The sequence below is a fragment of the Echeneis naucrates genome, chromosome 9, assembly GCF_900963305.1.
Source record: "Echeneis naucrates chromosome 9, fEcheNa1.1, whole genome shotgun sequence".
Lineage (NCBI taxonomy): Eukaryota > Metazoa > Chordata > Actinopteri > Carangiformes > Echeneidae > Echeneis > Echeneis naucrates.
In genome coordinates this window covers 24,014,016-24,040,860 of record NC_042519.1, presented here as the reverse complement: position 1 = coordinate 24,040,860, position 26,845 = coordinate 24,014,016, and the positions used below count along the sequence as shown (strand labels likewise).

General features: G+C 48.8%; 4 protein-coding genes and 1 non-coding gene across 7 annotated transcripts in view; 3 read left to right on the top strand and 2 right to left on the bottom strand.

Annotated features, from left to right (window-relative positions):
* Positions 1–928: 928 nt before the first annotated feature.
* On the top strand, positions 929–12,243 carry spinb (spindlin b). The gene is made up of 7 exons (XM_029509690.1): positions 929–1,207; positions 4,595–4,934; positions 5,592–5,640; positions 5,737–5,831; positions 9,362–9,517; positions 9,619–9,852; positions 9,941–12,243. The coding sequence occupies exons 2-7, from the start codon at positions 4,883–4,885 to the stop codon at positions 10,138–10,140; spliced, it is 786 nt and encodes a 261-aa protein (XP_029365550.1). The 5' UTR covers positions 929–1,207; positions 4,595–4,882; the 3' UTR covers positions 10,141–12,243.
* A 562-nt stretch (positions 12,244–12,805) lies between these two features.
* On the top strand, positions 12,806–12,903 carry LOC115049460 (small nucleolar RNA U13). Its single transcript, XR_003841127.1, has one exon. It is a non-coding gene; the product is annotated as a small nucleolar RNA U13 (small nucleolar RNA).
* Positions 12,904–13,758: 855 nt separating this feature from the next.
* mak16 (MAK16 homolog (S. cerevisiae)) lies at positions 13,759–16,399 on the top strand. Of its 2 annotated transcripts, none has more exons than XM_029509685.1 (10): positions 13,759–13,887; positions 14,132–14,181; positions 14,389–14,498; positions 14,591–14,655; positions 14,795–14,946; positions 15,155–15,209; positions 15,302–15,376; positions 15,524–15,631; positions 15,701–15,766; positions 15,867–16,399. In XM_029509685.1, exons 1-10 carry the CDS (start codon positions 13,873–13,875, stop codon positions 16,071–16,073), a joined length of 903 nt encoding a protein of 300 aa, XP_029365545.1. In that variant the 5' UTR covers positions 13,759–13,872; the 3' UTR covers positions 16,074–16,399. The 2 variants fall into 2 exon arrangements, with proteins under 2 accessions (XP_029365545.1, XP_029365546.1); XM_029509686.1 differs by having other exon boundaries at positions 15,524–15,634.
* Positions 16,400–16,661: 262 nt separating this feature from the next.
* Positions 16,662–22,763, bottom strand: LOC115048315 (ras-related protein Rab-14-like). 2 transcript variants are annotated; one of them, XM_029509692.1, is made up of 8 exons: positions 22,675–22,763; positions 21,547–21,605; positions 20,899–20,952; positions 20,619–20,796; positions 20,306–20,372; positions 20,105–20,192; positions 19,993–20,023; positions 16,662–19,861 (listed from the first exon to the last, which is right to left on the bottom strand). In XM_029509692.1, the coding sequence occupies exons 2-8, from the start codon at positions 21,596–21,598 to the stop codon at positions 19,684–19,686; spliced, it is 648 nt and encodes a 215-aa protein (XP_029365552.1). In that variant the 5' UTR covers positions 21,599–21,605; positions 22,675–22,763; the 3' UTR covers positions 16,662–19,683. The 2 variants fall into 2 exon arrangements, with proteins under 2 accessions (XP_029365552.1, XP_029365551.1); XM_029509691.1 differs by having other exon boundaries at positions 22,652–22,756.
* Positions 22,764–22,918: 155 nt separating this feature from the next.
* Positions 22,919–26,845, bottom strand: part of LOC115048291 (actin filament-associated protein 1-like 2) — a 9,324-nt gene continuing 5,397 nt past the window's right edge. Inside the window, exons 8-16 of the mRNA XM_029509643.1 lie at positions 26,667–26,753; positions 26,501–26,570; positions 26,184–26,416; positions 25,970–26,094; positions 25,755–25,872; positions 25,582–25,669; positions 24,919–25,085; positions 24,578–24,688; positions 22,919–24,209 (exon numbers count right to left, since the gene is read on the bottom strand). Coding sequence (XP_029365503.1) covers positions 24,183–24,209; positions 24,578–24,688; positions 24,919–25,085; positions 25,582–25,669; positions 25,755–25,872; positions 25,970–26,094; positions 26,184–26,416; positions 26,501–26,570; positions 26,667–26,753 — 1,026 coding nt within the window. The 3' untranslated portion in view covers positions 22,919–24,182. The remainder of the gene's footprint in view (positions 24,210–24,577; positions 24,689–24,918; positions 25,086–25,581; positions 25,670–25,754; positions 25,873–25,969; positions 26,095–26,183; positions 26,417–26,500; positions 26,571–26,666; positions 26,754–26,845) is intronic.

The window sequence follows — 26,845 nt, the reverse complement described above, 5'->3', positions numbered from 1 at the left end:
GCGGCCTGAATGCTGCACAACAAGCAGCGTCAAGACAGCCGGCGGAACACGTCACACATCCGGCTTCCCCGTTTCAGAATAAAAACCCGGCCTCAAGCGCCGAAACAACTGACGGTGTTTTTTTTTTTTTTTTTTTTTTTTTTTAATATTATATATTTTAAATATATATATTATTCATGATCACAACTCGTTCTTTATGATTCTGTGCAAATTAGATTCTGAGATGTTACAACTGATCTGATAGGACTTACCAAACTGGCATCACAGCTGGAACTTTGAAGTTGTGATCCTGATTGTCCTCAGTGTTAAATGTGTTCATGAGTGGACACACAATTTTCTTCCCTGTCTGTCCTCCTCCAGGTTTTATGACTTTCCATGACACAAGTCTTGTGGGGGTTGTGTTCCTGTCCACAGACAAACCTGTGACGGTCAGATGTTCTCAGTTATCCCTGAATCTAGACAGTTTCTATATTCATCAAGGATTTTTCTTAAGTAAACTTCCAGAAAATAGTATAAGATGCATTGAAAATAGCAATGCAATGTCCTTCTGAGAATTACCAAGAACCTAAAGATCCAATTGGATAAGAAAGCATGTGATGAAAATGTGTGTGTGTGTGGTAGAATGAGATGATAAACTCGTAGTACTCCTTGTGTCATAAAGGCCACATGATAATCTGTGATCTCCAACTCATTAACAAGATCATCACTTCCTTGAAGAGAAATTATACAATATGATTGTACACATGATGATAATAATTATTCACACTCTCTGGTGTATTATACATAATAATATATAGAATATTGATTTGGTCAAAAGGTCCAATGAACACCGATAAAAAAATGTAATTATCTGAGTATTATTTCTTATGTTCAGATTTCACGAAGTTAATAGTTAGATATTCAGTCAATACGACCAACAACAACCTGATCTTTTATCGAAGCAGAAAAATAATCCAGAATAAAAATGAGCCGCAGGAAAGCAACACGAAGACAGACAACTAAAAAACAGAACACCTCAATTCTTCAAAAACGCATTGCATCAAAATCCTCGCTCTTATTGTGAAGGTCCCGCTACCCGGTTTCCGGCCGTCCTCCATCTTGGCGCAGTTAGCTTGATGCGGCGGAGAACCCAAACGGAGGCAGAGCGGATCAATTTGGAGCCGCGGCGGTTGATCGGGATTATGCGGGGACGCTGATCGGCGTGTCGGTAAGAAACCGCGGCCTCCGGCTGCGGCGGCCCGGTGCTCGGTGGCCGGTGCTCGGGCCGGTGGGCCTCTGGCCGTTTTGCCCGCAGCAGCCCGTTTGGCGCTGGCTGCTCCTGCTCACGCCTCCCGCTCCCTTTGTTCGGTTGCGCCGTTTTTTCCTTTTTTTTTGCACCGATGCGGGTTTTTGTAAATACTGGCGCAACATGGCGGCCATCTGCGGCCGTTAACCAATTAGCTGTGCGGATTGTTGGAGAAAACGTGTGTCGGTCAGAGAGGGAGGGAGGGAAAGTGTGACCTCTGACTGCTCATCTTCATCTTCATCATAGCAGTCAAACACAACTGTTGTGTTGACTGAAAACACACGAGACAAACTCTGCTCTCGTTTTACTGTGACCTGTTTACACACACACACCGCAGAGATCTCTGTGTGTGTGTGTGTGTGTGTGTGTGCATGCACAACAACAGTAGGTTTGTGTTGTGTTCGTGTTCAGAATCAGGAGTTGTGTGTCTGTTATGTAAACTCAGGTGAGCTCACCTGTGTGTTTGGGAATCCAAAATCCCAAAATCCTGTTTGGGAAAGTTTGAACTGAATGTTGTTGTTCACAGCCTGTGACGTCACAACAGCACAAACGTTTCTGTGACGTCACTGAAGAGCCTCTAACCTTTACTCTCTCTCATGACATCAGGGGATGAGTCCACTCTATATGGAGTCCAACTGTGTTGGAGTCTATGGGAAAATGTCCGTCCTCCCTGATGAGTTTATAGTCTCAGTCTGAAATACAATATGATGTTCATTTTTAAAAGATGCTCCATTAAGAGGGAAGCAGCAGGAAGGAGGGGAGAGGAGGGGAGGGGTTACTGAGCGGGGCTCCACCTTCTCAGTATTTTTTTTCTGTTAAAAGTAGCTTCAAAAGGTCTGTGGGCGGAGCCTGAAGCAGGAGAACTGTCAGAGTAGAATATATTGTTTGTTGTTGACAACACAGATCGTGTGGTGTTGAGGAAGAACTTATTTTTTACTTGGTTTCTTTAATTGAGCGAAGACTTGGCTGTTGCCGTGGTAACCATGGAGCCAAGGGGAGGCAGGCCATTCACTTGGAGCAGTCTGGGCTTTTATCATTGTAACCATGACAACCAGAGTGTGGCAATATCATTGTGGCTGATCAATATTTTTGGTGATGGACTCGATTGGTCAGTGGATGATTTCAGCTTCAGATCTGTTTCATCTTTGCTCGCAGAAGAATTCATCAGCTTACTGAGGTTTGATTCAAGATGGTGGCTCAGCTCTGGTCCTGGCCTCTGATTGGCTGGAATGATGCTGATGGAAGCAGATCTTCCTCCCTCTACTGAATTTCAGTCTTCTCAGGCCTCAGTCTGGCTGGTCCTGGTCCTGTTCCTGGTCCTGTTCTTGGTCCTGGTCTTGTTCCTGTTCCTGGCCCTGGTCCTGGTCCTGGTCCTGGCCCTGTTCTTGACCCTGGCCCTGTTCTTGACCCTGGTCCTGGACCTGGTCCTGGCCCTGTTCTTGGTCCTGGTCTTGTTCCTGTTCCTGGCCCTGGTCCTGGTCCTGGCCCTGTTCTTGACCCTGGTCCTGTTCCTGGTCCTGGTCCTGGCCCTGTTCTTGGTCCTGGTCTTGTTCCTGTTCCTGGCCCTGGTCCTGGTCCTGGCCCTGTTCTTGACCCTGGTCCTGTTCCTGGCCCTGGCCCTGTTCTTGGTCCTGGTCTTGTTCCTGTTCCTGGCCCTGGCCCTGGTCCTGGTCCTGGCCCTGTTCTTGACCCTGGTCCTGTTCCTGGTCCTGGCCCTGATCCTGGTCCTGGCCCTGTTCTTGACCCTGGTCCTGTTCCTGGTCCTGGCCCTGGTCCTGGTCCTGGCCCTGTTCTTGACCCTGGCCCTGTTCTTGACCCTGGTCCTGTTCCTGGCCCTGGCCCTGGTCCTGGTCCTGGCCCTGGTCCTGGTCCTGGCCCTGTTCTTGACCCTGGTCCTGTTCCTGGCCCTGGTCCTGGCCCTGTTCTTGACCCTGGTCCTGTTCCTGGTCCTGGCCCTGGTCCTGGTCCTGGCCCTGTTCTTGACCCTGGTCCTGGTCCTGGTCCTGGCCCTGTTCTTGGTCCTGGTCTTGTTCCTGTTCCTGGCCCTGGCCCTGGCCCTGGCCCTGGTCCTGGTCCTGGCCCTGTTCTTGACCCTGGTCCTGTTCCTGGCCCTGGCCCTGGCCCTGGCCCTGGTCCTGGCCCTGTTCTTGACCCTGGTCCTGTTCCTGGCCCTGGCCCTGTTCTTGACCCTGGTCCTGTTCCTGGCCCTGGCGTAGTGTAACAGCACTGTTTTTCCGATCATGCAGCAGCAGTGTCTCTGTGGTTTATGTTGCAGTTCTGGTCGTTGTTGCAGCTCTGCAGATCTGCTGTGTTTATCAGAGTGAGGCTGTAAACATCAGGAGTGTGTGTGTGTGTGTGTGAGACAGGTTGTGTTACTGATGTTCAGATTCAAACAGCAGCTTCACTCTGAACTTGATTCGTTCATTCAGCAGCTGATCAGAAAACCATTGATCATCATCATCTGTGCCAGAACCTCAGTTGTCATTGTTGTCAGCTTTTGAATGGAAAATGTTCTGACCACAACACAGACCCACATCAAAGACTGTGCTGCACATGACACTGTGCAGTTTGATATGGCACATGTACACAACAGACCACATCCCTGTGTGTTATTGTGGTTAGTGTAGTATTTCTATTTCATCAGATTTACTTCAGATTCCATTCTGTTCTTTGATTTCCCTTTTCACCGTGCCCTAATTTTAAAATTCCTCCAGAGGGATCCGTGAGAATTGATCTCGTCTGTGACCATCAGGTGAACCACGTTTCACTGAACTGACTCAACACGATCTATGTAGCTGCTTCTGCTCCAACTGGGAAGTTTTTATCCAGTTCTTCTTTGACACGGTGAAAATCTGAAGGTCGGGGTCCATGTGGAGTCTGACTACAGGACGGGATCCATCAGCCTGTGAGCTGCTGACGTTTCAGACTGAGACCATAAATTTATTAGGAAAAGGTTTACTGTGGAGGAGGAGGGACATTTTCCCATGGACTTCAATACCATCCGACTTCTACATCCAGTGGCGTCAGGTTTAAGGTTTAAGGTTCTTCAGACCAGACTTCCAGCTGGATCTGGATGATGAGGTGAAGTGAAGCTGCAGCGATTAGCAGAATCAGATGCTGAGTCAACAGTAACTGAAGAAGATGGCTGATCTTTTCTGGATCTCAGAGGAGACTCTGAGGTCGACTTCAGACTGGTCAACACCAGGACCCTGAAATCCTGTAGAGGTGTAACGTGGACTGTAGTCAGAAGGGAGGAGTCTGTGATCATGTGACTGCTGAACTTAAAGTGTGTGTGTGTTCTCTCCTCAGGCTGAACACACCGCCTCATCGAGTCCATCAGCTGTGGCGTGTCCTCAGTCTCCAGGCGTTAGTCTGTACCCGGCCCATATGCAGCCTGTCCTGGGCCTGGTCTAATTCCTGGTGCTCCTTCTCTCCCACCACCTCCTCCCTCCTTTCCCTACCCTCCTCCTCCCTGCCCCCTCCCTCCATCCTCACCCTCACCTTCCCCTCCCCCCTCAGCTGCTCACAAAAAGCCAGACTCTCCCAGACTTTAGTCCGGACCGGTGGCCTGACGGGCTGCCCCCTACAGGTGGATGAATGAAGACCCCATTCAAGAGCCCAGCGGCCCCGAGGCCCCGAGCCGACGGGGGTGAGACACACACACAAACAGACAAAAATCTCTGAATGTTGAAGTCAAGGCTTTTCTTTTACTAAGACTCCCATGATGCATTTCAGCAGGAAAAATCTAATTGCAGAGCATCACTGATGTTTTGACCTGCGCTGATCCCTCTCCATAGTAACAGCCGCTGAGGCTTATGGGTAATGTGGTGCTTAGAGCTGCCCACCAGACTGAGACCTGATCAGAACTAATCAGACCTCATTGGACCTCATCAGATCTGATCAGACCTCATCAGACCTAATCAGACCTCATCAGAACTATTCAGACCTGAGGAGATCTGATCGGACCTCATCGGACCTGATGAGACCTGATCAGACCTCATCGGACCTAATCGGATCTGATCGGACCTCATCGGACCTCATCGGACCTGATGAGATCTGATCGGACCTCATCGGACCTAATCGGATCTGATCGGATCTGATCGGACCTCATTGGACCTGATGAGATCTGATCGGACCTCATCGGATCTGATCGGACCTCATTGGACCTCATCAGATCTGATCGGACCTCATTGGACCTGACTAAACTGACGTGTCGCTGAGCACATCTGACCATTAAGACTTGGCCGTTGCCAAACTTCAGAGTGTCCCTGAAGGCTGCATGGCTCTGACTGTGTTTGTGTTTCAGGACATTCTGGTGTTTCTGCAAACATGATGAAGAAGAAGAATTCACACAAGTGAGTTCCAGCAGAACCAACTTCTTCTTTATTCTCCCTTTATCTCAGCTTGCCTTCATCTCATTCCTCCTCCTCTTCATCACCCCACCCCCACAGGAAGCAGAGGACCAGTGTTGGTCCCAGTAAGACTCTGGCTCAGCCCAGAAGGAACATCGTGGGCTGCAGGATCCAGCACATCTGGAAAGAAGGCAGTAAGTTCCCTCTCCGGCCACGCTTTTATTTTGTAGGTGTAGTTAGGTGGTGACATGTCTATGGATATTCTCATTCATCCAGGTCATTGTTCTCTCTCTCAGAATTGATTCATAGGCAGCTGGACTTGTATTTGTCTATGAAGACATTTTGCCTCTTCATCAGTTCATGCTCATTGGTCTACTAGTCCGCACTAGTCTGACCAAGACAGTGGAGAAAGACCCAGGTGTTCACCTAAGTACCTGTGGAAGTACTGGTTTCACTTCACCATTGTTGGCGTCACATGTGGTCGACGGTCGTCGGGGTCAGGCGTACTCCTGTTGGTGTCATGTGGTCGACGGTCGTCGGGGGCCGGGGGAACTCCTGTTGGTGTCATGGTCGACGGTCGTCGGGGTCAGGCGTACTCCTGTTGGTGTCATGGTCGACGGTCGTCGGGGTCAGGCGTACTCCTGTTGGTGTCATGGTTGACGGTCGTCGGGGCCAGGCGTACTCCTGTTGGTGTCATGTGGTCGACGGTCGTCGGGGTCAGGCGTACTCCTGTTGGTGTCATGTGGTCGACGGTCGTCGGGGTCAGGCGTACTCCTGTTGGTGTCATGGTTGACGGTCGTCGGGGTCAGGCGTACTCCTGTTGGTGTCATGGTTGACGGTCGTCGGGGTCAGGCGTACTCCTGTTGGTGTCATGGTCGACGGTCGTCGGGGTCAGGCGTACTCCTGTTGGTGTCATGGTTGACGGTCGTCGGGGCCAGGCGTACTCCTGTTGGTGTCATGTGGTCGACGGTCGTCGGGGTCAGGCGTACTCCTGTTGGTGTCATGGTCGACGGTCGTCGGGGTCAGGCGTACTCCTGTTGGTGTCATGTGGTCGACGGTCGTCGGGGTCAGGCGTACTCCTGTTGGTGTCATGTGGTCGACGGTCGTCGGGGTCAGGCGTACTCCTGTTGGTGTCATGGTCGACGGTCGTCGGGGTCAGGCGTACTCCTGTTGGTGTCATGTGGTCGACGGTCGTCGGGGTCAGGCGTACTCCTGTTGGTGTCATGTTGTCGACGGTCGTCGGGGCCAGGCGTACTCCTGTTGGTGTCATGTGGTCGACGGTCGTCGGGGTCAGGCGTACTCCTGTTGGTGTCATGTGGTCGACGGTCGTCGGGGTCAGGCGTACTCCTGTTGGTGTCACATGTGGTCGACGGTCGTCGGGGTCAGGCGTACTCCTGTTGGTGTCATGTGGTCGACGGTCGTCGGGGTCAGGCGTACTCCTGTTGGTGTCATGGTCGACGGTCGTCGGGGTCAGGCGTACTCCTGTTGGTGTCATGTGGTCGACGGTCGTCGGGGTCAGGCGTACTCCTGTTGGTGTCATGTTGTCGACGGTCGTCGGGGCCAGGCGTACTCCTGTTGGTGTCATGTGGTCGACGGTCGTCGGGGTCAGGCGTACTCCTGTTGGTGTCACATGTGGTCGACGGTCGTCGGGGTCAGGGCGTACTCCTGTTGGTGTCATGTGGTCGACGGTCGTCAGGGTCAGGCGTACTCCTGTTGGTGTCATGTCGTCGACGGTCGTCGGGGTCAGGCGTACTCCTGTTGGTGTCATGGTCGACGGTCGTCGGGGTCAGGCGTACTCCTGTTGGTGTCATGTGGTCGACGGTCGTCGGGGTCAGGCGTACTCCTGTTCGGTCATGTGGTCGACGGTCGTCGGGGTCAGGCGTACTCCTGTTGGTGTCATGTGGTCGACGGTCGTCGGGGTCAGGCGTACTCCTGTTCGGTCATGTGGTCGACGGTCGTCGGGGTCAGGCGTACTCCTGTTGGTGTCATGTGGTCGACGGTCGTCGGGGTCAGGCGTACTCCTGTTGGTGTCATGGTTGACGGTCGTCGGGGCCAGGCGTACTCCTGTTGGTGTCATGTGGTCGACGGTCGTCGGGGGCCGGGGGAACTCCTGTTGGTGTCATGGTCGACGGTCGTCGGGGTCAGGCGTACTCCTGTTGGTGTCATGGTTGACGGTCGTCGGGGCCAGGCGTACTCCTGTTGGTGTCATGTGGTCGACGGTCGTCGGGGTCAGGCGTACTCCTGTTGGTGTCATGGTCGACGGTCGTCGGGGTCAGGCGTACTCCTGTTGGTGTCATGGTCGACGGTCGTCGGGGTCAGGCGTACTCCTGTTGGTGTCATGGTCGACGGTCGTCGGGGTCAGGCGTACTCCTGTTGGTGTCATGTGGTCGACGGTCGTCGGGGTCAGGCGTACTCCTGTTGGTGTCATGGTCGACGGTCGTCGGGGTCAGGCGTACTCCTGTTGGTGTCATGGTCGACGGTCGTCGGGGTCAGGCGTACTCCTGTTGGTGTCATGTGGTCGACGGTCGTCGGGGTCAGGCGTACTCCTGTTGGTGTCATGTGGTCGACGGTCGTCGGGGTCAGGCGTACTCCTGTTGGTGTCATGTGGTCGACAGTCGTCGGGGCCAGGCGTACTCCTGGTGAATGACGATCGTTGAGAGTCGTCTGAGGTTCAGTTGTTGATTCTCCTGGGTACAGATGGAAGGGCGACGTTGTAAATGGGAGATAGGTGGTGTCGCAGACGCCCTCCCCTGTTCAGGGATCTTTCACACCATCTGTCCTCTCTGTCCAGGATCTTGACATTGCTGTCTTCAAAGTGTGTACCTTTTCCTTTAGGTGGGAATAGACAGCTGAGACTGGACCTGAGGAGCTGTTTCGTCTCCCTGATATATACGCCCTTTAATTCTTCACTGCATTGGACAGCATACCAGGCTGCTGTGTTGGTTGTGTGGTACCTTGTCCTTGGGATGTACCAGTCTTTGCCTGAGAGTGTTACTGGGTTTGAAACTTAGATTTGATGTTTGTTAAAAATCCTCCTGAGTTTCTCTGAGACCCCTGACACTAATGGAATCACAATCTTTTTGCGTTTGTCTTTCATTTTCTCAGCATCATCCGTGTTGGTATTCTTTCTGGAGTGTGCTGCTGTCTTTCCAAACGTTCAACTCAGATAGCCACAAGTTTTCAGGGCTCCTTTCAGATGTTTCTGTTCCTCTGCTTGGGCCCGAGTAGAGGTTGGTATGTTATTACAATACCAACAGGGGCACCTGACGCCAACAATGGTGAAGTGAAACCAGTACTTCCACAGGTACTTAGGTGAACACCTGGGTCTTTCTCCACTGTCTTGGTCAGACTAGGCTGGACTAGTAGACCAGCAAGCATGAACTGATGAAGCCCCTGGATAAGAGGCGAAACATCTTCGGCAGTGACATATTCATTGTAATGAACACAGAGCTGCCAGCAACAGTTCCAGTCCGGTTCAGTCCAGTTTAATTCCTCTTCTTTTCAAGCGTCTGTCTTTCAAGTCTAAATTTGAAATAAAATATTGCTCTCTGATGACTCAGTGAATGTTTTTTCTGCAGCTGATATTTACAGGCCCTCAGACCATCGTGCAGATTTATTACTGTGGTTGTGCATCTGTTGTGTCAGGGTGGAAGGTCACAGTGGACCAGTCTGGAGTCAGACCTGGATCAGTCTTCAGTGTGTTTGTGTGTCTGTTTCCTGTCAGGTAAGTCGTCCCAGTGGAAGGGGACGGTCCTGGACCAGGTCCCGGTGAACCCCTCCCTCTACCTGATCAAGTACGACGGCTTTGACTGCATCTACGGCCTGGAGCTGTACAGCGACGAGCGGGTGGTGGGCCTGGAGGTGCTCCCCGACAGAGTGGGTGAGCAAGCACACAATCCATGACAACAACACAACAACAGAGTCCTGGACTCGGATCCAGCTCAGACTGTTAAACTCTGACTCTGTCTCCGGTCGGTCCAGCTCCGGCCCGTGTGAGCGACTCGCTGCTGGCGGAGACGATGATTGGGAAGGCGGTGGAGCACATGTTTGAGACGGAGGACGGGCCAAAGGAGGAGTGGCGGGGGATGGTTCTGGCCCGAGCTCCCATTATGACCTCCTGGTTCTACATCACCTACGAGAAGGACCCGGTCCTGTACATGTACCAGCTCCTGGACGACTACAAGGAGGGAGACCTGCGCATCATGCCCGACTCCAGTGAGCCGCCACCACTGTCTCTCATCTCACTGTCAGGTTGCATGACTGACGTTGCCATGGTAACAACCGTCTCTCTCTGTGTCCGTAGATGATAGCGTGACTGCAGAGCGGGAGCCCGGCGAGGTGGTCGACAGTCTGGTCGGCAAACAGGTGGAGTACGCCAAAGAGGACGGTGGGAAGCGGTCAGGGATGGTGATCCACCAGGTGGAGGCCAAACCCTCCGTGTACTTCATCAAGTTCGACGACGACTTCCACATCTACGTGTATGACCTGGTCAAGACTTCCTAAGACCAGGAAAACCTGGTCCAGGACACCCTCAGAAAGACTTACCAAGTCCTGCCTAGATCCACCAAACACCCCCACCTAAACCCCCCAATGAAGAAAAACCACAACGAGGGATGAAGGCATCCTGAGACTCACCACGGTCTGTGGAGACACATCAGACCATCCTTCACTCTTTTCTTTGATGAAGCGCCTTAAAAACTGGACCAGAGACCTTCTGTGAAGACCTAAGACCAGGACCAGGTCTAAGTCCTCAGTACCCCCCCCCCCCCCCCCCCCAACACCACACCCAGCTGTTCATCATCCGTCACTTCAGACTCTGCTGAGAACAATATATTGTAGCTGATGGTCTGGGATTAAAACCTGAGAGGTGCGATCTCGTGTTTTCCTGAAGCCCTGTCAGACTGTCTGATCCTCCGTTATCTGAGGGGGGGTGGGGGGGTTACAGCTGTGAGTCTGCTGGGGTTAATGAAGGGACAGGACTTTAGGAGACAGAATCTGAACCATCACCTGGTCGCCTTCTCTGAGGAACATGTGTCCAATCACAGAGCAACTAGTGACTGGCCCCGCCCCTTCACAAAGAGACACTGATTGAAAAACTCTGAGGGACGCTAAAAACCCCGAAACGGACTTGTTTCTTTTGTTTTCATCATTTGTCTGTTTTCATTACCCAGAATGACACTCTGACATCACACGGTTCAGGTGTCAGCTCCCGCCCTGATCGGGTTCAGGAGGACCCCGCCCCCTCCCCAGCCTCACTTCCTGAATATCAACATAAAGGTCCGACAGCAACATTCTGTTGTTTTGGTGGATTCTGGTCCGTCAGAGAAGAAGAGGAGGAGGAAAAACTGTCTCCATGTTTTCAGAGTGGCTTTTTCAAACATCCATAAAGACTTAATTATAATCAATCAGACAAAAGACAGCTGTGAGGTTGACACACAAACCCAAAATATACAAAAGAAGTTAAAATCCCTGCAGACTTCCGACCTGTCTGTGATTCTTACTGGTCGGACGGAGCCGCCATTTTCTCTGACACAGTGGGAAGTTTAATGAAGCCAACATGTTGAAGCTGCAGCTGTTCCCATATCTGACACACTCTAGCTCCTCCTCATCATCTTCTCCGTCCTGGACTCAGATGTTACTGATGTGAATCCAGCTGTTTTTCTCTCTCCTCAACATGAACAGCTGCTGAAGGAAGCATTCATTCACTCACTCATTCACCCATTCATTCACTAACTGATCAGAACCTGCAGCATCCGATAAATGATCATCATTAAATGCGATTGATCAAATAATTGAATAATTAACTGACAGTGAAGATAATCATTAACGTGACAAAGACAGAGGTCGGTCTGGTCCTGGTCCGGTCTGGGACAGCAGAGTTTCCCACCTGATCTGCCGAAGTCCTGGTTCAAGTGGACCGTGTCAGCCTCGATGGGTCCTGATCTGCCGGACTGCATCACCTTCAGCTGTGGCGTTGGAAGTGTCTCCAGGCTGATGAACCATGGGATGCTCAGACTGTCGTTGGTCTCGGGGAGGGGGTGGGGCTGATCTGACTCTGGTGGATCTTGATCCTCCATGATGTGGATGAGTAGTTGTCTTTTCAGGAGCCGCTGCGCCGTTCGTATTTTACAGGAAGACGTTGATCTGTGTGTGTGCGTGAGTGTGTGAGAGAGAGAGAGTGTGTGTGTGTATCAGCGCCTGTTCAGAGCAGTGTTGTTTTTGCATGCTTATATAGCTCAGTGTAAATCGATGTGCGTTGCATGTTTGTGTAGTTTTCAGTTGTTCGGCTGCTTCTGTCTGTTGTGGCTTTGGTGCCTTCCTTTGGTTTCTCGTTTCCTTCTCTGTTATTCTGTTATATTTTGTACTGAGTGTCCCGGAGCTGGGGAGTATTTTTGGGTTATTGAGAAAAAGAAAAAAAATAGAAGAAGAAAAGAATAAGAATCCTCCTTTAAACAGGCGAGTGTCCCTCGTCGGTGAGCAGAGGCCTGAGAGGACGCTGCTCTGTTTCAGGGGGATTGTCCCTTTAAGAGTGCCAACTACAGATAACAGTGTTGTACAGCAGCCAGAGCTCAATATTTACTAAAATAAACCATTTCTCTGTTTTTACACGCTGTCTGTGATTTCTGTTGTCAACACACACACACACACACACACACAGACTCATCCATGATAGACTCAACTGATAAATCAATAAATCAATAGAAAATCAATCCAAACTCATTCAGACACTTTTACCTGCTGATTTTCAATCAATCAGGGTCAATAAATGGTCATCAAAGGAGAAGGAGGAAGGTCAAAGTTCACCTGTTCATGACAGAAGAAGAAAATCTATCTGACCTTTAACCTTTAGGCTCAGTGTGACACTTCCTGTCTGGTCAAACAGCGCCATTCTCCTCCGCGCCACCAGGTGACACTGTCACATAGTTTCTAATCGTAACCACGCCCACAGATTCCCATGATGCACCTCTGCTTCACTGGGAACTCCTAAACTCTTTTGTATCTCTGTTAAAAGCCAAACAGGAGCAGAGCTTGTGACGTCATGTGGTCGTTTCAGTTGTAATCTGAGGTGACGTGATGAACCGTGAAGTGCTGCGTGGTGAAGCGGTGACACCGTGAGTCAGACGGCTGGCGGGAGGAAAGCAGTGCGACCAGCGCCATGTTGGATTCGATCCTTCGGTTCATGAGTATGATGATTGGTGCGTTCACGGACTGTCCGTGAAAGGTGCAGCCTCACTTGTTACGCCGTGCGCCTCAGCCCGTCTGACCCGAACCGAACCGAACCGACCTATATCGGGTCGGAGCTGAAGAAACTCCTGCTCTGTTCCGGTTAAAGCAACAGTTACTAACTCACTGCACATACACAACCCGAAGACGAACACACAAAGACATCATGCAGGCGGACACACACACAAACACACAATCACAGAAACTCTGAAACTAAAACACACAAAGACATCCTGCAGGCGGACAAACACACAAACACAGAAACTCTGAAACTGAAACACACAAAGACATCATGCAGGCGGACAAACACACAATCACAGAAACTCTGAAACTAAAACACACAAAGACATCATGCAGGCGGACACACACACAAACACACAATCACAGAAACTCTGAAACTAAAACACACAAAGACATCATGCAGGCGGACACACACACAAACACAGAAACTCTGAAACTAAAACACACAAAGACATCATGCAGGCGGACACACACACAAACACACAATCACAGAAACTCTGAAACTAAAACACACAAAGACATCATGCAGGCGGACACACACACAAACACACAATCACAGAAACTCTGAAACTGAAACACACAAAGACATCCTGCAGGCGGACACACACAGAAACTGACATTCTGGCTGCTCTTCTGGACAAACTTCTTTAAAACACTTAAATGACATGAAAGCCTTATTATGTAAAGCTATAAACTTTAATGCAAACCAGTGAATCACAGTCTTCAACAGTAATAAAATGTGAAAGGAGCTGAATAAATTATGCTGCTTATGTGATGCAGTCATTTGATGGAACAGCCAGCAGGATTTTCCGGACGCGAAGTATCGCGATAGTTCTTTACGTTGCGTCACGGCTCTGAGATCCCGTTTGGTCATAGACACAAAGATGGCGGCTCACTGATCGTCCATGTGGCTTCGCAGACAGAAAAAAGTCCATCAACCTTCAAATCGGCCGATTTCCGTTTTCCAGAAAAACATCGGAGGGAACAAAGATGCAGCACGACGAGGTAAGTTCACCGAACCTGACGTCAGTTCTCCGGTCAGCCGGTCCACAGCCGGAGCAGGACCCGGTTTTAGTCTGAGGTTGAACCGGAGCTTCAGGTTCATCTAAAAGCTGTCCGATTTTATTTTATTAAGGTCATTCATTGTCGTTTTATCGTGTTATCCTGGAATCATAAACTGTCTGTCTGGTCTCTGTGGTGGACGCGGTGTTCAGGTTCTGTTGGTAACGTCCGGTTTGTCTTCCTGCAGGTGATCTGGGACATCATAGGAAACAAACAGTTCTGCTCCTTCAAAGTGAAGTAAGTGTCTGAGACTTAACTTTTATGGAAGGAAGGAAGTAGGAAGTGTTTCAGGGTTACCTGAGGCTCCGCCCACGACTGATAGTGGATAAATAAATTTACTGAATTTACTGAGCACCAGGACTCAATAAGCCAATCACCAAGCATATTAGCAGATACGTGACATCATCAGATGACATCATCTGTCTGTCTCCTATCTCTCTGCAGGACAAAGAGTCAGAACTTTTGTCGTAATGAATACAACATCACAGGGTTGTGTAACCGCTCATCATGTCCACTGGCCAACAGTCAGTACGCCACCATCAGGGAGGAGAAAGGTAACGTCTGCACACGCTCAGATACTCGCCTGCCTGTAGACCGCTCCGACCTTTAACCCTTTAGACGCTGACGACTGTGTTCTTCTCTGCAGGTCAGTGTTTCCTCTACATGAAGGTGATCGAGAGAGCAGCTTTTCCCGCCAGAATGTGGGAGAAGGTGAGTCCGGACAGTTTGCAGCTCAGAGTCCATGTTGGTCCTCAGACGGCTTTAATCCTGAGGCCTTTAAAACCGATCTAACTGTGTGTGTGTGTGTGTGTGTGTGTGTGTGTGTGTGTGTGTGTGTGCGCGCACGCAGGTGAAGCTCAGTAAGAACTATGAGAAAGCTCTGGAACAGATCGATGAGAACCTGATCTACTGGCCCCGCTTCATCAGACACAAGTGCAAACAGAGATTCACCAAGATCACCCAGTACCTGATCCGGATGCGCAAACTGGTCCTGAAGAGACAGTGAGTACAGTCAGCTGATCCCCAGGGACCAATCAGCTGTTTGATCTGATCTGTGATGTCATCAGGCAGCACGGAAGGAAAGAACAGCCCTTCAAAATAAGAGAGCAGCTTTGAGTGTCTCATCATAAATGGAATAAATCCAAACTGAGACTGAACCTCAGATACACAACTACACACCTTTGTGATGTTTCTTTGTCTTTGTGCGCAGGAGGAAGCTGGTTCCTCTCAGCAGGAAGGTGGAGCAGAGAGAGAAGAGGAAAGAGGTGAGTGATGTAGCGCTTCATTTCCTCGTCACCTGATCACACACTGAGTTCTGCTGTGCTCACCTGTCCTCCTTCTCCTTGTTGGTTTGTAGGAGAAAGCTCTGATCGCCGCTCAGCTGGACAACGCCATCGAGAAGGAGCTGCTGGAGAGACTCAAACAAGGAACGGTACGCTCCTCCTGGTCCCAGTTTGGGTCTAGATTCATGAAGTTCTGATGCTTTTTACAGAGACCAGCATACTGCTGATTTCAGATGATGCACCAGCAGGATCCTTTAGTCTCATCTGGTTAATGTGTTTGTGTTGTGTGTTTTCAGTACGGAGACATCTACAACTTCCCCATCCACGCCTTTGACAAAGCTCTGCAGCAGCAGGATGAGGACAGCGAGTCGGAGTCTGAGGAGGAAGACGAGGAGGAGGACGAGGTGGTCCATCTTTTTATTCTCTGTCCGTTTCAACTTCAACACAACAGCTGACAGTTTGTGTCTCTGCAGGACGTCGGGAAGAGGGAGTTTGTAGCCGAAGAGGAAGTGGATGAGAGCGACCTGAGCGACTTTGAGGTATGTCTGTGTTTCAGAGGTCAGAGGTCACAGCAGTTAGAGGAGGTTTATATTTAAGTTAGTCAGAAACCTGTTCGAACCTGAACGTCTCTCCTCCCAGGACATGAACAAGCTGAGGACGAGCAGCGACGAAGAAGAGGAAGAGGAAGAGTCGAGCGAGGAGGAGGAGGAGATGGAGACGAAGGGCTCCAGGTCTAAAGGCAAATCTCCAGCAAACGGGGCCATGGTGAGGAAGAAGCGAGCGTATGTGGAGATCGAGTACGAGCAGGACACAGAGCCCGCCTCTAAGAGCAGAAGCACGTCGTGATGTCAGCTGTCAATCAAACTGAGACTCTGAGGACGCCGTCCTCCGCCTGCTGCCATTGCTCTGTGTTCATCGAACAGTGACATAGCACGGTGTCTGCTTGTCTGGAGTCCCGATGAGACACGTCTGATGAACGTGTGAATAAATCGGCCTCCTTTCTTAAATGTCTGATGGCGTCACCTGAGCAGGATGTGTCCTCAAGGTGACTGTGGGACGTGGACGCTGATCTGGTGAGATGTCACTGGTCCTGTAACCAGTAATTAATACCTGTGTGTGTAAAATATTTGATCCAAACAATAAACTAACAAACTGATGAAAAAGTCCTGAGTTTTTATGAAGGTAACAAATAAATCTGGATCTGGATCTGGATCTGGACTCTGTCCTTCTGTCTGTAGCTTTAACTCCACTTGGACCACATGTGGACTTGAGAGGACCTGAGGATTCAGACGTGACCTAAAGATATTCAGGACTCATACAAACTCAAACATTTCTTTTTGACTTATCTCAATAAGACTCAATAACTACACAACAAACCAGATCCATTTATTGTTTTGTTGATCTACTGATGATGTGAATCGGACTCGGTGTATATACAGTATATATTTATACTTTATTTACAAATAAGTGAATCCCGGCGGTGGAACAATGAAGATCAAGATTATCAATATAAATAATGGCAGTCAGAAGAAGCTTGTTTGTTACTATAGCAACAGAAACAAAGATGAAAGTGTTTCTGCCTGATTAAAGCGCCACCTTGTGGCCAACGACCCTCAGAAGAGACTCAGCTGTTTGGTTTTTCTCTTCCTGATCACGGATAACCTTTGAACTGCTGGTGGGGCTTTAAACAGGCATTCACTTCTTTCTCTTAATGAAACTGGTTTTCCTTTGGAGAGGGGAAGCTTAAGGCGTTGGTCACAAACAAACATGTTTTCTTATGAACCAGTGACTTCCTGTTGACCTCTGTGACCTTTGGTCCCTGGAGACTCGTTAGAGTTCACAGACAAACGAATCTTTCCTTGAAAAAAACAAAAAAACAAAAACGGATGCAGGTTATTAAACGATGGCAGCCTGATGTTTTGTTTACGGTGGGGGAGGGGCTTCGTTCATAAATCAAGCATCACAGTTAAAGAAGGCAGCTGTCAACCAATCAGAGGACAGCAATGAGTAGCACAGACACATCGGGACTCAGAAACCAGATTCTGTGCTCGAGTGGTCCAGGACTCGGGACCAGCAACACCAGGTGACAGCGGATACATACACAGGACCACCGGACCGGATTCACAGCAATTACAGCTACGGAGCCCCAGAAGTGACAAAAGTCAGTGACATCTGCTGAGTCCAAATTAAGCTCATTTAAATTATTTCCTTTCATTAACTGATAAGTTGTGAATGATTAAAAATCAAAATCATAACTTAATGTACCATTAACAAGAAAAAAAACTAAGTAAAATATTGAATATAAGAAAAACTTTTTGGCATGATCCTGATCCTCATTAAGACTTTAGCATAATTCAGATTTTTTTCTTTGATATAAATTTGCCTTTTTGTACATTTAAATTATTTTTCTCTAAGTTTCAAACACAAAGTTAATTTCTGCTGTGAAAAGAAGATCGTGAGAAAATGTATTATTTTATTCATTTGAACGAAAAATAAATTGGAATTTTTTAATAATTACGACACTGATTCATCAGAAAACTTTTCTCACTTTTTAAAAATATTCTCCAAATCTTCAATTTTAAAGAGAGTTTCAGCTGCTGAAGGTAAAAATGGAGTTAATTCATCTGCTGTTAATCTTATTTTGGTAAGTCTGGTGTCTGAGCTCCAGGATCAACCATGAACAGCAGGACTTTACTTTTCAGTTGAAGACTGATGACATCAAAACTCAACTGTCTAAATACTTCAAATCTTGATGTGCGAGTTCTGACTTTTTTAAGTAACCTGACTGTTGGTCAAAACAGACGCCTTCATCACAACAATGATTTGGCTGCAGTGAAATAGAAACCAGAATGGTGTGTTCAGGTACACGGTCATCTGGGTCTCATGTTGAAAAGAAAACTAAACAAAAACAGGAAGTGGTAAACAGCTTCACTTCCTCCTGTCAGTGAGAGTATACCATGGCCACCAGGTGGCGCTGTGTCATCAATGATGAAGATGATTTTTCAGAAAGACAAAATTTATTATATAAAGGTTCAAGTCTGTATGGGGGTCCACCCAGGAGCCAGGAGGCGGTATCTTACTGTTCTCTGGTCCTTTTTGAGTTCAGGTTTGTTGGACCTGAATCCAATGTGGATCAGTGAAGACCTGTGAGGTTTGAGTTAATGTTCTGAATGTGAACATGCAGCTCTAAGTGGACTGAGGTCTTAGCTCCGATCTGAGATCAGAACAGACTCCAGCAACCAATTTAAAAATTCTCATTAAAATCATGACTGAAAATAATCGCAACCTGATTTTTTTTGTTGGATACGTCATGCAAAGTGGGGTTTAGTATTGCACATAAATTTGGGGACATCATAAAGAAAACAATAAGTGAAGAACTGAAGCAGCAGAAAGCGAGATCTTCTGAAGACGACCTTCAGAGAGTATTTAAGGTCAAAGTGTCTTTAACCTTCAGTGAAAAACCAAAAATACAGCTCGAACATCTGCAAAGACACGTTTGACACAAAAACAGCTAAAATCTGTCCTCTGATCCACATCAGACCTTCAGACAAACCAGGCAGTTCCGTGTTCAGAGACACATGGAATCCCAGAGAGTCCACGCATGGTCGACTTCATGATCTTGAGGCTTCATGTTAAAGACTGTCCCGATTGAATACGAAATGAAGAGACAAATATAAATCCAAATGTCTATATCGCAGAGCGAATGTGAACTTGACCACCAGAGTTGTCTTGAGATTTTGGGCCAAAGGTGATCCAGGATTTGTACTGGGGTCTGGATTTGTTTATAGGAATGTGTGGACTTGGAACTTGAGCGGTGCAGGAGGAGGCTTTAGGATTGTCCCAATTTGTTGTGTTTTTCTTTGTCTCTCAGCTTAAGTGAGTGATGAAGATGGGTCCAGATTTTGACTCTCCCCCACCTGTGGGTGGGATGAAGGACGAGGCTGTCCTACTCTGGGTTTTAAATAGTCCCAGTTGGACATCCCTTAGCTCTTACTTGATGTGATACGGGGTGGCCCTGCAGAAACCTGATCTCTCCATTGTGGCTGCAGGTCGGGTGGACTTCTCAGGACACAAAAGGACCTGGTGTGGATGATTTTGGTCCAGGTGTGACTCAGGTGTCTCTGAATGTGGAGTGAAGGCAGGCTGGGTGGTGACAAAGTTAGTGTGTTGGAAACAGGACTGATTGGTCAGGATTATGGTGAGGGGATCGGTTTGTGATCCAGTTCAGGCTGGGGGTGGTCTGGGGTCCGAAATCTCGGCTGGTCCAGAGGTGGATTTGGTGGTTGTGACCTGGATTGACTGGACCAGATTTTTTGGACTGAGCCTGTTAATTAAATGTAATCCAGGAGAATCCGGTGTGCCTCTGGATGAAGGTGGATGTTAGTGCCTGGAGGATGGGGGGTCTCTGTGTACGTATCGTCGCCATCCGTCCGATGTCTGTAGTTTCTGTCTGTGGTTAGCAGCTGCAGCCTTCCTTCGCCGGCTGGCTGTCAGCGTTGAGACGGCCTCCCTGTGGCGCTGACGGTTTGTGCTGGACTCCCGACTCGGCAGCGTTCAGGTCCAGACTGCCATCCTGGATGTTCTGGTAGATCCTCTTTGCTGCCTCCAGGAAGGCCTCCTCCACGTTCTCCCCTCTGAGGACAAAGAGGAGGAAGACAGAGACCTCCTCTTACATTCACATCTTGAAGTAAATAAGGACTCTCCCTGTTTCTCTGCTAATTTATTAGCCAAGATAACATTTCTGTGTGTGTCTGTGTGCTCTTACGTCTTAGCACTGGCCTCCAGGAACAGCAGACCTGATCAGGGACAGAAGCAGAGCTAAGTTATTGGGACGTCCTGTTGAAACCTGAATATGTGGACCCTTATGTGCTGCTCACCGTTCTCCTCGGCGAACTGTTTGGCCTCCTCATACGTCACGTCTCTCTGAGCCTCGAGGTCGCCCTTGTTACCGATCAGAATGATCACCTGACACACATCGTTCATCAGTGAATCGTTCAGAGACATTAGCTCAAACAGAAACTTTATTGGACAGGACAACCCTGATGAAACTCATCTGACCAATAATGGTTTGGACTCACTGTATTTGGGTTGGTCAAGTTCCTGGCATCTGTCAACCAGCTGCTCAGATGATTGTAAGTGCTTCTCCTGAGCACAAACATGAGATAAGTCATCGTCAGCATCAGAGTTAAAACACATCTAGTCGCAGTCCAACAGCTGGACCAAAGACACTGCTGAGGCTCATGAACAGTAACAGCTGGTTTGCTCGTCCTCACTGGACAATCGAAGGCTCAAACTCTGGTTGGTGGGACTCCGAACTTTAGAGATCAATTATCTATCTGAAGGAGCTTCCTGTTTGTTTCCTGACAAACAAGCAAGCAAACACAGTCGTACCTGGTGATGTCATAGACCATGAGGGCGCCGGCGGCCCCCCTGTAGTAGGACCTGGTGACGGCTCTGAACCGCTCCTGACCAGCCGTGTCCCAAATCTGCAGCTTCACCTTCTGACCGTGAACCTCCATGATCCTCGTTCCAAACTCCACCCCGATGGTGTGGGGACAGTCGGCCATGACTATCAGCCACGACATCACACACAAACACACACACAATTATCTGTACTGAGCGAAGAACAGAGGATGATGGGAGACAGCAGAGATGAGAACAAAAGACTCACACTTCTTTTCTGTGAACTGGTGCAGCAGACAGGACTTCCCAACTCCCATATCACCTGGAGGGAGAGAGGGAAACGCAGAGTGCTGCAGCGAGTCAGATCCTCCAGCAGCAGATTTACTAATGAGCTGCACTTTGGGGCAGTTTTGGGGGATTTATTGTTACAACGGTGCTGAAATATTCATACTGCACCACATTTATCAAACTACTCAACAGTAACCACAAGTGCAGTGACCAAATAGCTTATTAGGTGAAAATTATCTGGAACTACATTGGTAATCACAGACGTCACCTTTCATTAAAATATTTCATGGCTTCAGACTCAAAATGTGACAATTAGCTGCTTTTTTGTATTTGATGTTGTTGGCCAGATGAGGCAAATCATGTGCAACAGAAACTTCATCAATCATTGTTGAAATCACTATGATTTTTTTTTACAAAGAAAGAAATAAAAAAAATAATAATCGCTTACAAGATAAAAATGAGTTTGTCATTTGAATGCATCAGAAATAATAATAATATTCTGACGGCAATGAGAGGCTTTATCCGCTTCGACTGCAGTTTAATGACCGGACTTTCATTTGTGTCAGTTTTATTACTGTTGAATGTGAACTATTGGGACACACAAGAGCTGTAAAGAGCTCAGACTCACCGATGATGATGTATTTGAAGATGTAGGAGTAGTTGTAAGGTGCGGCTGTCATCTTGAAGCTGTAAGGGGAGGACGGGAGGAGAGGGGGTGAGGAAGAGAGGAGAGGAGGTGAGGAGGAGAGGACAGGAGGAGAGGGGGTGAGGAAGAGAGGAGAGGAGGTGAGGAGGAGAGGAGAGGAGGGGAGGAGAGGACAGGAGGAGAGGGGGTGAGGAAGAGAGGAGAGGGGGTGAGGAGGAAGAGAGGATAGGAGGGAAGAGAGGAGAGGAGGAGAGGAGAGGAGGAGAGGAGGAGAGGGGGTGAGGAGGAGAGGAGGAGAGGAGAGGAGGAAGAGAGGAGAGGAGAGGAGAGGAGAGGAGGAGAGAGGGGGTGAGGAGGAGAGGAGGAGAGGAGAGGAGGAGGAGAGGAGGAAGAGAGGAGAGGAGGTGAGGAGGAGAGGAGGAAGAGAGGAGAGGAGGAGAGGAGAGGAGGAGAGGAGGAGGAGGAAGAGAGGAGAGGAGGTGAGGAGGAGAGGACAGGAGGAAGAGAGGAGAGGAGAGGAGGAAGAGAGGAGAGGAGGTGAGGAGGAGAGGAGGAAGAGAGGAGAGGGGGTGAGGAAGAGAGGAGAGGAGGTGAGGAGGAGAGGAGGAAGAGAGGAGAGGAGGTGAGGAGGAGAGGAGGAAGAGAGGAGAGGGGGAAATAAGGACAGCTCGTTAGAGGCTGTATCAGTCACACCCTGTCCGTCTCACTTCTGCCTGAACTGAAACCGTTCAGCTGGACACAAACAAAAGGAAGCGGCTTGGCTAGGCTACGCTAGGCTAGGCTAGGCTAGGACACAGCTAAGACTAACAGTGAGCTCCGCCGAGGCCGTGACAGTAATGTCGGACTAAACAGCCCGGTTTTCCTCAGGTTTAACCTCCATCATCAGACTCCCTGCTCCGGGAAAACACCCGAATCCCCTCTGTTACCTTAGCTTAGCATAGCTTAGCTCGACAGCTAACCGGCTAACGGCTGCAGTCCTGTCTACGCCATGCTAACAGCTAACAGCAGGGGGGCACTTTTTTTCAAAAATCAACGACCAAACAGCGAAGCAGGCAGATGGAGTTTAGGTTGAATCCGGAGTTTTTACCTTCAGTTCGGTGTGTATCTAACCTGAAACTGTGGTCGACCCGCCGGTTAGACAAACTGTTCTCTCTTAGCTGTTAGCTGCCGAGCCTTCAGGAAAACTGTTCACACTTCCGCAATTCTTCTTCGCTGAAGGAAACGGAGACTTTTAGACTCTTACCGCCACCAAGCGGAAGATTAAATAACCCGAACGAGCGATTAAATAATTGTTTGATGTCACATCAATTAATTGATTAATTAATTTGAAATGAAAACGCTGCTGAGACTTCAGTGAGTTCCACCTTTAATTGTTTATTGTTTCTTTGTTTGGAGGCTGGTTTATCTCTTTTAACTGTGCTATTAATACAAATTACATACAGATATTAAAAGCAACTGATAAGGAAACAAACATGTATCAGTGAGACTTCAAGACCCCAATGTAGTATTTATAATCAGTATAAAACATGTAATAGCTGAATATTCTACAGCTGTAGACAGCGAACACATCCATATAATGATTATGAATGTTAAATCAGCGGACTTTCAACAAAACCTTTCATCTAGATGCTAAAGTGTTAGATAAAAAAAATCAGTTTTTGATATAAAATATCATTTTGAAATCAGTTCAGTTCACCAAAGAAACATTTACCTGAGATTATAAATTCACTAAATATAAAAATGATACAAATACGTGACAAATGGATTGGAATAGAAAACATAAATAATCAACGATTCTTCATGTGTGGAATAATAATGTCCTGAAGATGGTGAGAGCAGATACAAAACTGCTTCAGTTAACAATTTTAACCATTACATCAAAAAAAGAGGATTAAAGAACACTACAGAAAAAAATCATTCAGAGAAACGAGCAGCTTGAAGTTCACAACAGAGACGCTGAGGGAGACGAGACAAGGGTTGACAGGAGAAGCCGGAAATCCTGACACACCCAACAAACTGAACACATCTCAACATTTCACTGCAGCAGAACATCAGAAAAGCATCTTCACACTGAGTGCACCCCAGAGAAGGAAACAGGAAATTACCTCACCAGAAAATATCTGAGCAAACTGCTCACTGACTCAAAGCTGTGTCAACAGTCCACAACTGCATCAATGGACCCTTTAACAGGATCTGATTGGGCTCGAGGCTCAGGGTCAGGGGTCAGGCTCAAATCAGACACAAAATAAGAACAAAGACACAGTAAACATTAAACAACCACGCGACACTAAAACGACAAACCCACTGAGCTCAGTCTCATCGTCTGAACATGGTGGTCGTTTCTTGGGCAGAGCTCTGGAGATGGGATCAGCTGACTGGCTGCTGCTTTGATGAGTTTTGTTGCAGGTTCATTCTGAGCGAGACCTCCAGAGTCTGCTGTTGCCGTCCTCATTGTGACATCTGATGAGACCTGAAGCTCCTCCCCTGGACCTGGATCACAAACTGCTGCTTCAGGACTGGCTGATGAATACGTAGGTGTGCCGGTGTTCCTAATAACGTGCTCTGTGATGGAGTCCTGGAGACCTGCTGGGTCTGGACTCTGGATCTGACGGTTTGGGTCAAGCAGCAGCTTTAGTTTCCCACTCCTGTGAAAACAGAAAACAGTCAGACGTTTTATTGACCATCAGGTGTTTCCTGTTACATCAGCATGAGGTCTGAATCCAGATCAGGACCTAAACACAGAGCTCTGTCGGCCATCTTGGTTTTATTAAACTAGTACAAACTAGATTTGGGGGAGAAGGAGGATCTGACCTGTTCTGTTCTCTATCCGGACTGAGAGGTCCAGTCTGTCAGTCACACTGTAGCCCCGCCCCTTTCCCCCAAAATGGAGCCTCATTTAAAAAATGAGCATCATGTTGTAGTTCAGACTGAGACCATAAACTCATCAGGAAAACGTTTACTGAGGAGGAGGAGGGACACTTTCCCATAGACTTCAATAAAAAGTGAGTCGAACCTTCTTCTTCTGGAAAACCCTCCCGTGTTCGATGAACAGCGCTGAAGGAGCTCGTCTCAGAGAGTTTTTAGCCGAGGCCGTCCGTCGCAGCAGAGGGTTCAGGAAGCCCACCTGGACCAGCAGAGACCAGCAGAGACCAGCAGAGGGTTTTAACAGGGACCATGAAAGCAGCGTCAGTGTGCAGGTGGTTAAATGTAAAATAATCAGTGTATGTTTTCCATTACTACAAATCAAATAAACCAATCAGACGTCTGTCCTGATCAGTGGCCAACCAATCAATAACCTTCCTCTCATGTAATTCTGTGTGTTTTGCGGTCGTTCCTTCAGGTTGCTCCGCCCACCTGAGCGCGCTCAGTGCAGACGGCCAGCGACTGTCTGAAGGAGATGCGTTTGTTTGGCTTCCCTGCCGACGTCAGGTTGATCTCTGATCCGGCTCTCAGCTGCACCGTCCTCTTCATCGTCAGCTCCAGCTTCTGGACGCCGCGCTCCACCTCACCAGCATACCTGTCTGAGAGACACAGACACACACAGACACAATGAATAACCCACACAGAGGTTTTTAGCTTCCTATTCCCCACTAAAAACAGTCCTGGTCCTGGAGGTCTGGACTCCTCTAGACTCCTGAAGCTGAGCTCTGGGGTCTGGACCAGGACTTCAGCAGATCCTTTAAGTCCTGGAAGTCGTGTGTTGGAGCCTCCATGGATGTGGATTTGTTGGTCCAGCTCATCACACAGTGGCTGGACTGAAATCAGACCTGGGACTAGAAATCAAACCTCCTAAACTGGGAATAATGTTTCCATGAAGACCTGGACTTGGTCTGAACCAGATTTAGATCAAAGTGACTTCAGGGTTTCCCATAAACCTGATCCATCAGACCAGACCACCTTTTTCTGCTTCAACATCAGCCTCAGGACTAAATGATCATCTGTGTCCTGATAGACCCCGCCCACTGGCAGGTATCCATGGTAACCAGGTGATCAGTGTCGCTGTGTGATGAGACTCACTGTGTCCGGAGAGGACGGTGTTGCTGTAGGTCACTGAGTCCCTGGACGACACTGAGCTGTGGTGGACTGAATCCTGAGAGTTGTGGAGCTGAAAGACGAGCAGACAAAAAACATCTCAACACAACGTGAACACAAACCTCATAGAATTCATGTGAGCTACATGTGAGCCCTACTATGTGCTCCAGGATGGAGGTGTTGGAGTAGACCGGCTGCTGCTGGCCGGCTCCACTCAGGTGGAACGGGTCGTCCATGTAGGTGTTGGAGGGGGGAAACCTCCGAGTCTGCAGCCCGCTGAGGAGGAGGAGGAGAAGAAGAAGAGAACCAGGAAGTGCTGGATGTTTTAGCTCCTTCTGATGGTCCACCACCATGACAACATGCAACCTCTTACCTCAGAGCTTCTCCTGTGTGCTCTCCTGTGTGCTCCTGTGTGTTGTTGTTGTCATGGTGACTGTGATTGACAGCTCCGTCCTGCAGCAGTTTCAACCATCGTTGCTTCTCCTCTGAACTTCTGACCTGAGAGACGGACCAATCAAAACTGAGAAACTAGCTCGTCCTCCTCAGAACGCGAGCTGGCACCAGGACGTGAAAATGACATGACTCACCTCCAGCACCGCCACCTGGTCACCGAGCATGCTCAGTGTGATCCTGAAGGAGTGGTCTGTGTCGGGCCCGGCCCGGACTTCGCAGCCTCGGAGCTGGACTGTGTACTGAGGAGATCTGTCCTTCATCTCCCCTCCCTCCTCATCCTCCTCCTCCCCAAACATGTTGAGCAGACCGGCCTCCACCCGACACAGCAAGCTCTGCCACTGACAGTTCATCAGCACGTTCAGGAAACCTGGGGGGGCACGCCACAGCTGATTGGTCCAGAGAGCGTCCCAGAGACGAGGACAGAGTCTGAGCTGATCAGACCTGAACTCACCTCTGTCTCCGTCTGTGCTGTGGACAGCAGGCGGTTTCTCCTCTTCAGAGTCCGATTGGACTGTACTGGACTGAGGACGGACAGGAAGAGACGTCAACATTTAAATGTCCTAAAAACAGACAAACTTAAAAATGTAAAGGTCAAAGGACAGCTCGGTGTGTCTCACCCTGCAGAACAGCATCTGGTCTGATCTGATCAGAGACGATGAACTCTGAGTCTCCAAGTCGCCTCCAACACTCACCTCCTCTATCACCTGCACACACACACACCTGTGTATTTGGTCTTCGTGGTAAATGGTTATTTTTCTGTCATTTTTATGTGTCTGTGTGTCTCTCTCTCTTTTTC

Bases quoted from the DNA above. Each gene is read 5' to 3' on its own strand.
- LOC115048315 (XM_029509692.1), bottom strand. From the start codon at position 21,598: ATGACAGCCGCACCTTACAACTACTCCTACATCTTCAAATACATCATC. The intron at 20,953-21,546 runs GTGAGTCTGAGC...CTCTCCCTCCAG, and splicing joins CTTCAAATACATCATCATCG to GTGATATGGGAGTTGGGAAG. The intron at 19,862-19,992 runs GTAAGAGCACAC...CTTTGTCCTCAG, and splicing joins CTGGAGGCCAGTGCTAAGAC to AGGGGAGAACGTGGAGGAGG.
- spinb (XM_029509690.1), top strand. From the start codon at position 4,883: ATGAAGACCCCATTCAAGAGCCCAGCGGCCCCGAGGCCCCGAGCCGAC. The intron at 5,832-9,361 runs GTAAGTTCCCTC...GTTTCCTGTCAG, and splicing joins GCACATCTGGAAAGAAGGCA to GTAAGTCGTCCCAGTGGAAG. The intron at 9,518-9,618 runs GTGAGCAAGCAC...CGGTCGGTCCAG, and splicing joins GGTGCTCCCCGACAGAGTGG to CTCCGGCCCGTGTGAGCGAC.
- mak16 (XM_029509686.1), top strand. The intron at 14,182-14,388 runs GTAAGTGTCTGA...ATCTCTCTGCAG, and splicing joins TTCTGCTCCTTCAAAGTGAA to GACAAAGAGTCAGAACTTTT. The intron at 15,635-15,700 runs GTCCATCTTTTT...GTGTCTCTGCAG, and splicing joins ACGAGGAGGAGGACGAGGTG to GACGTCGGGAAGAGGGAGTT.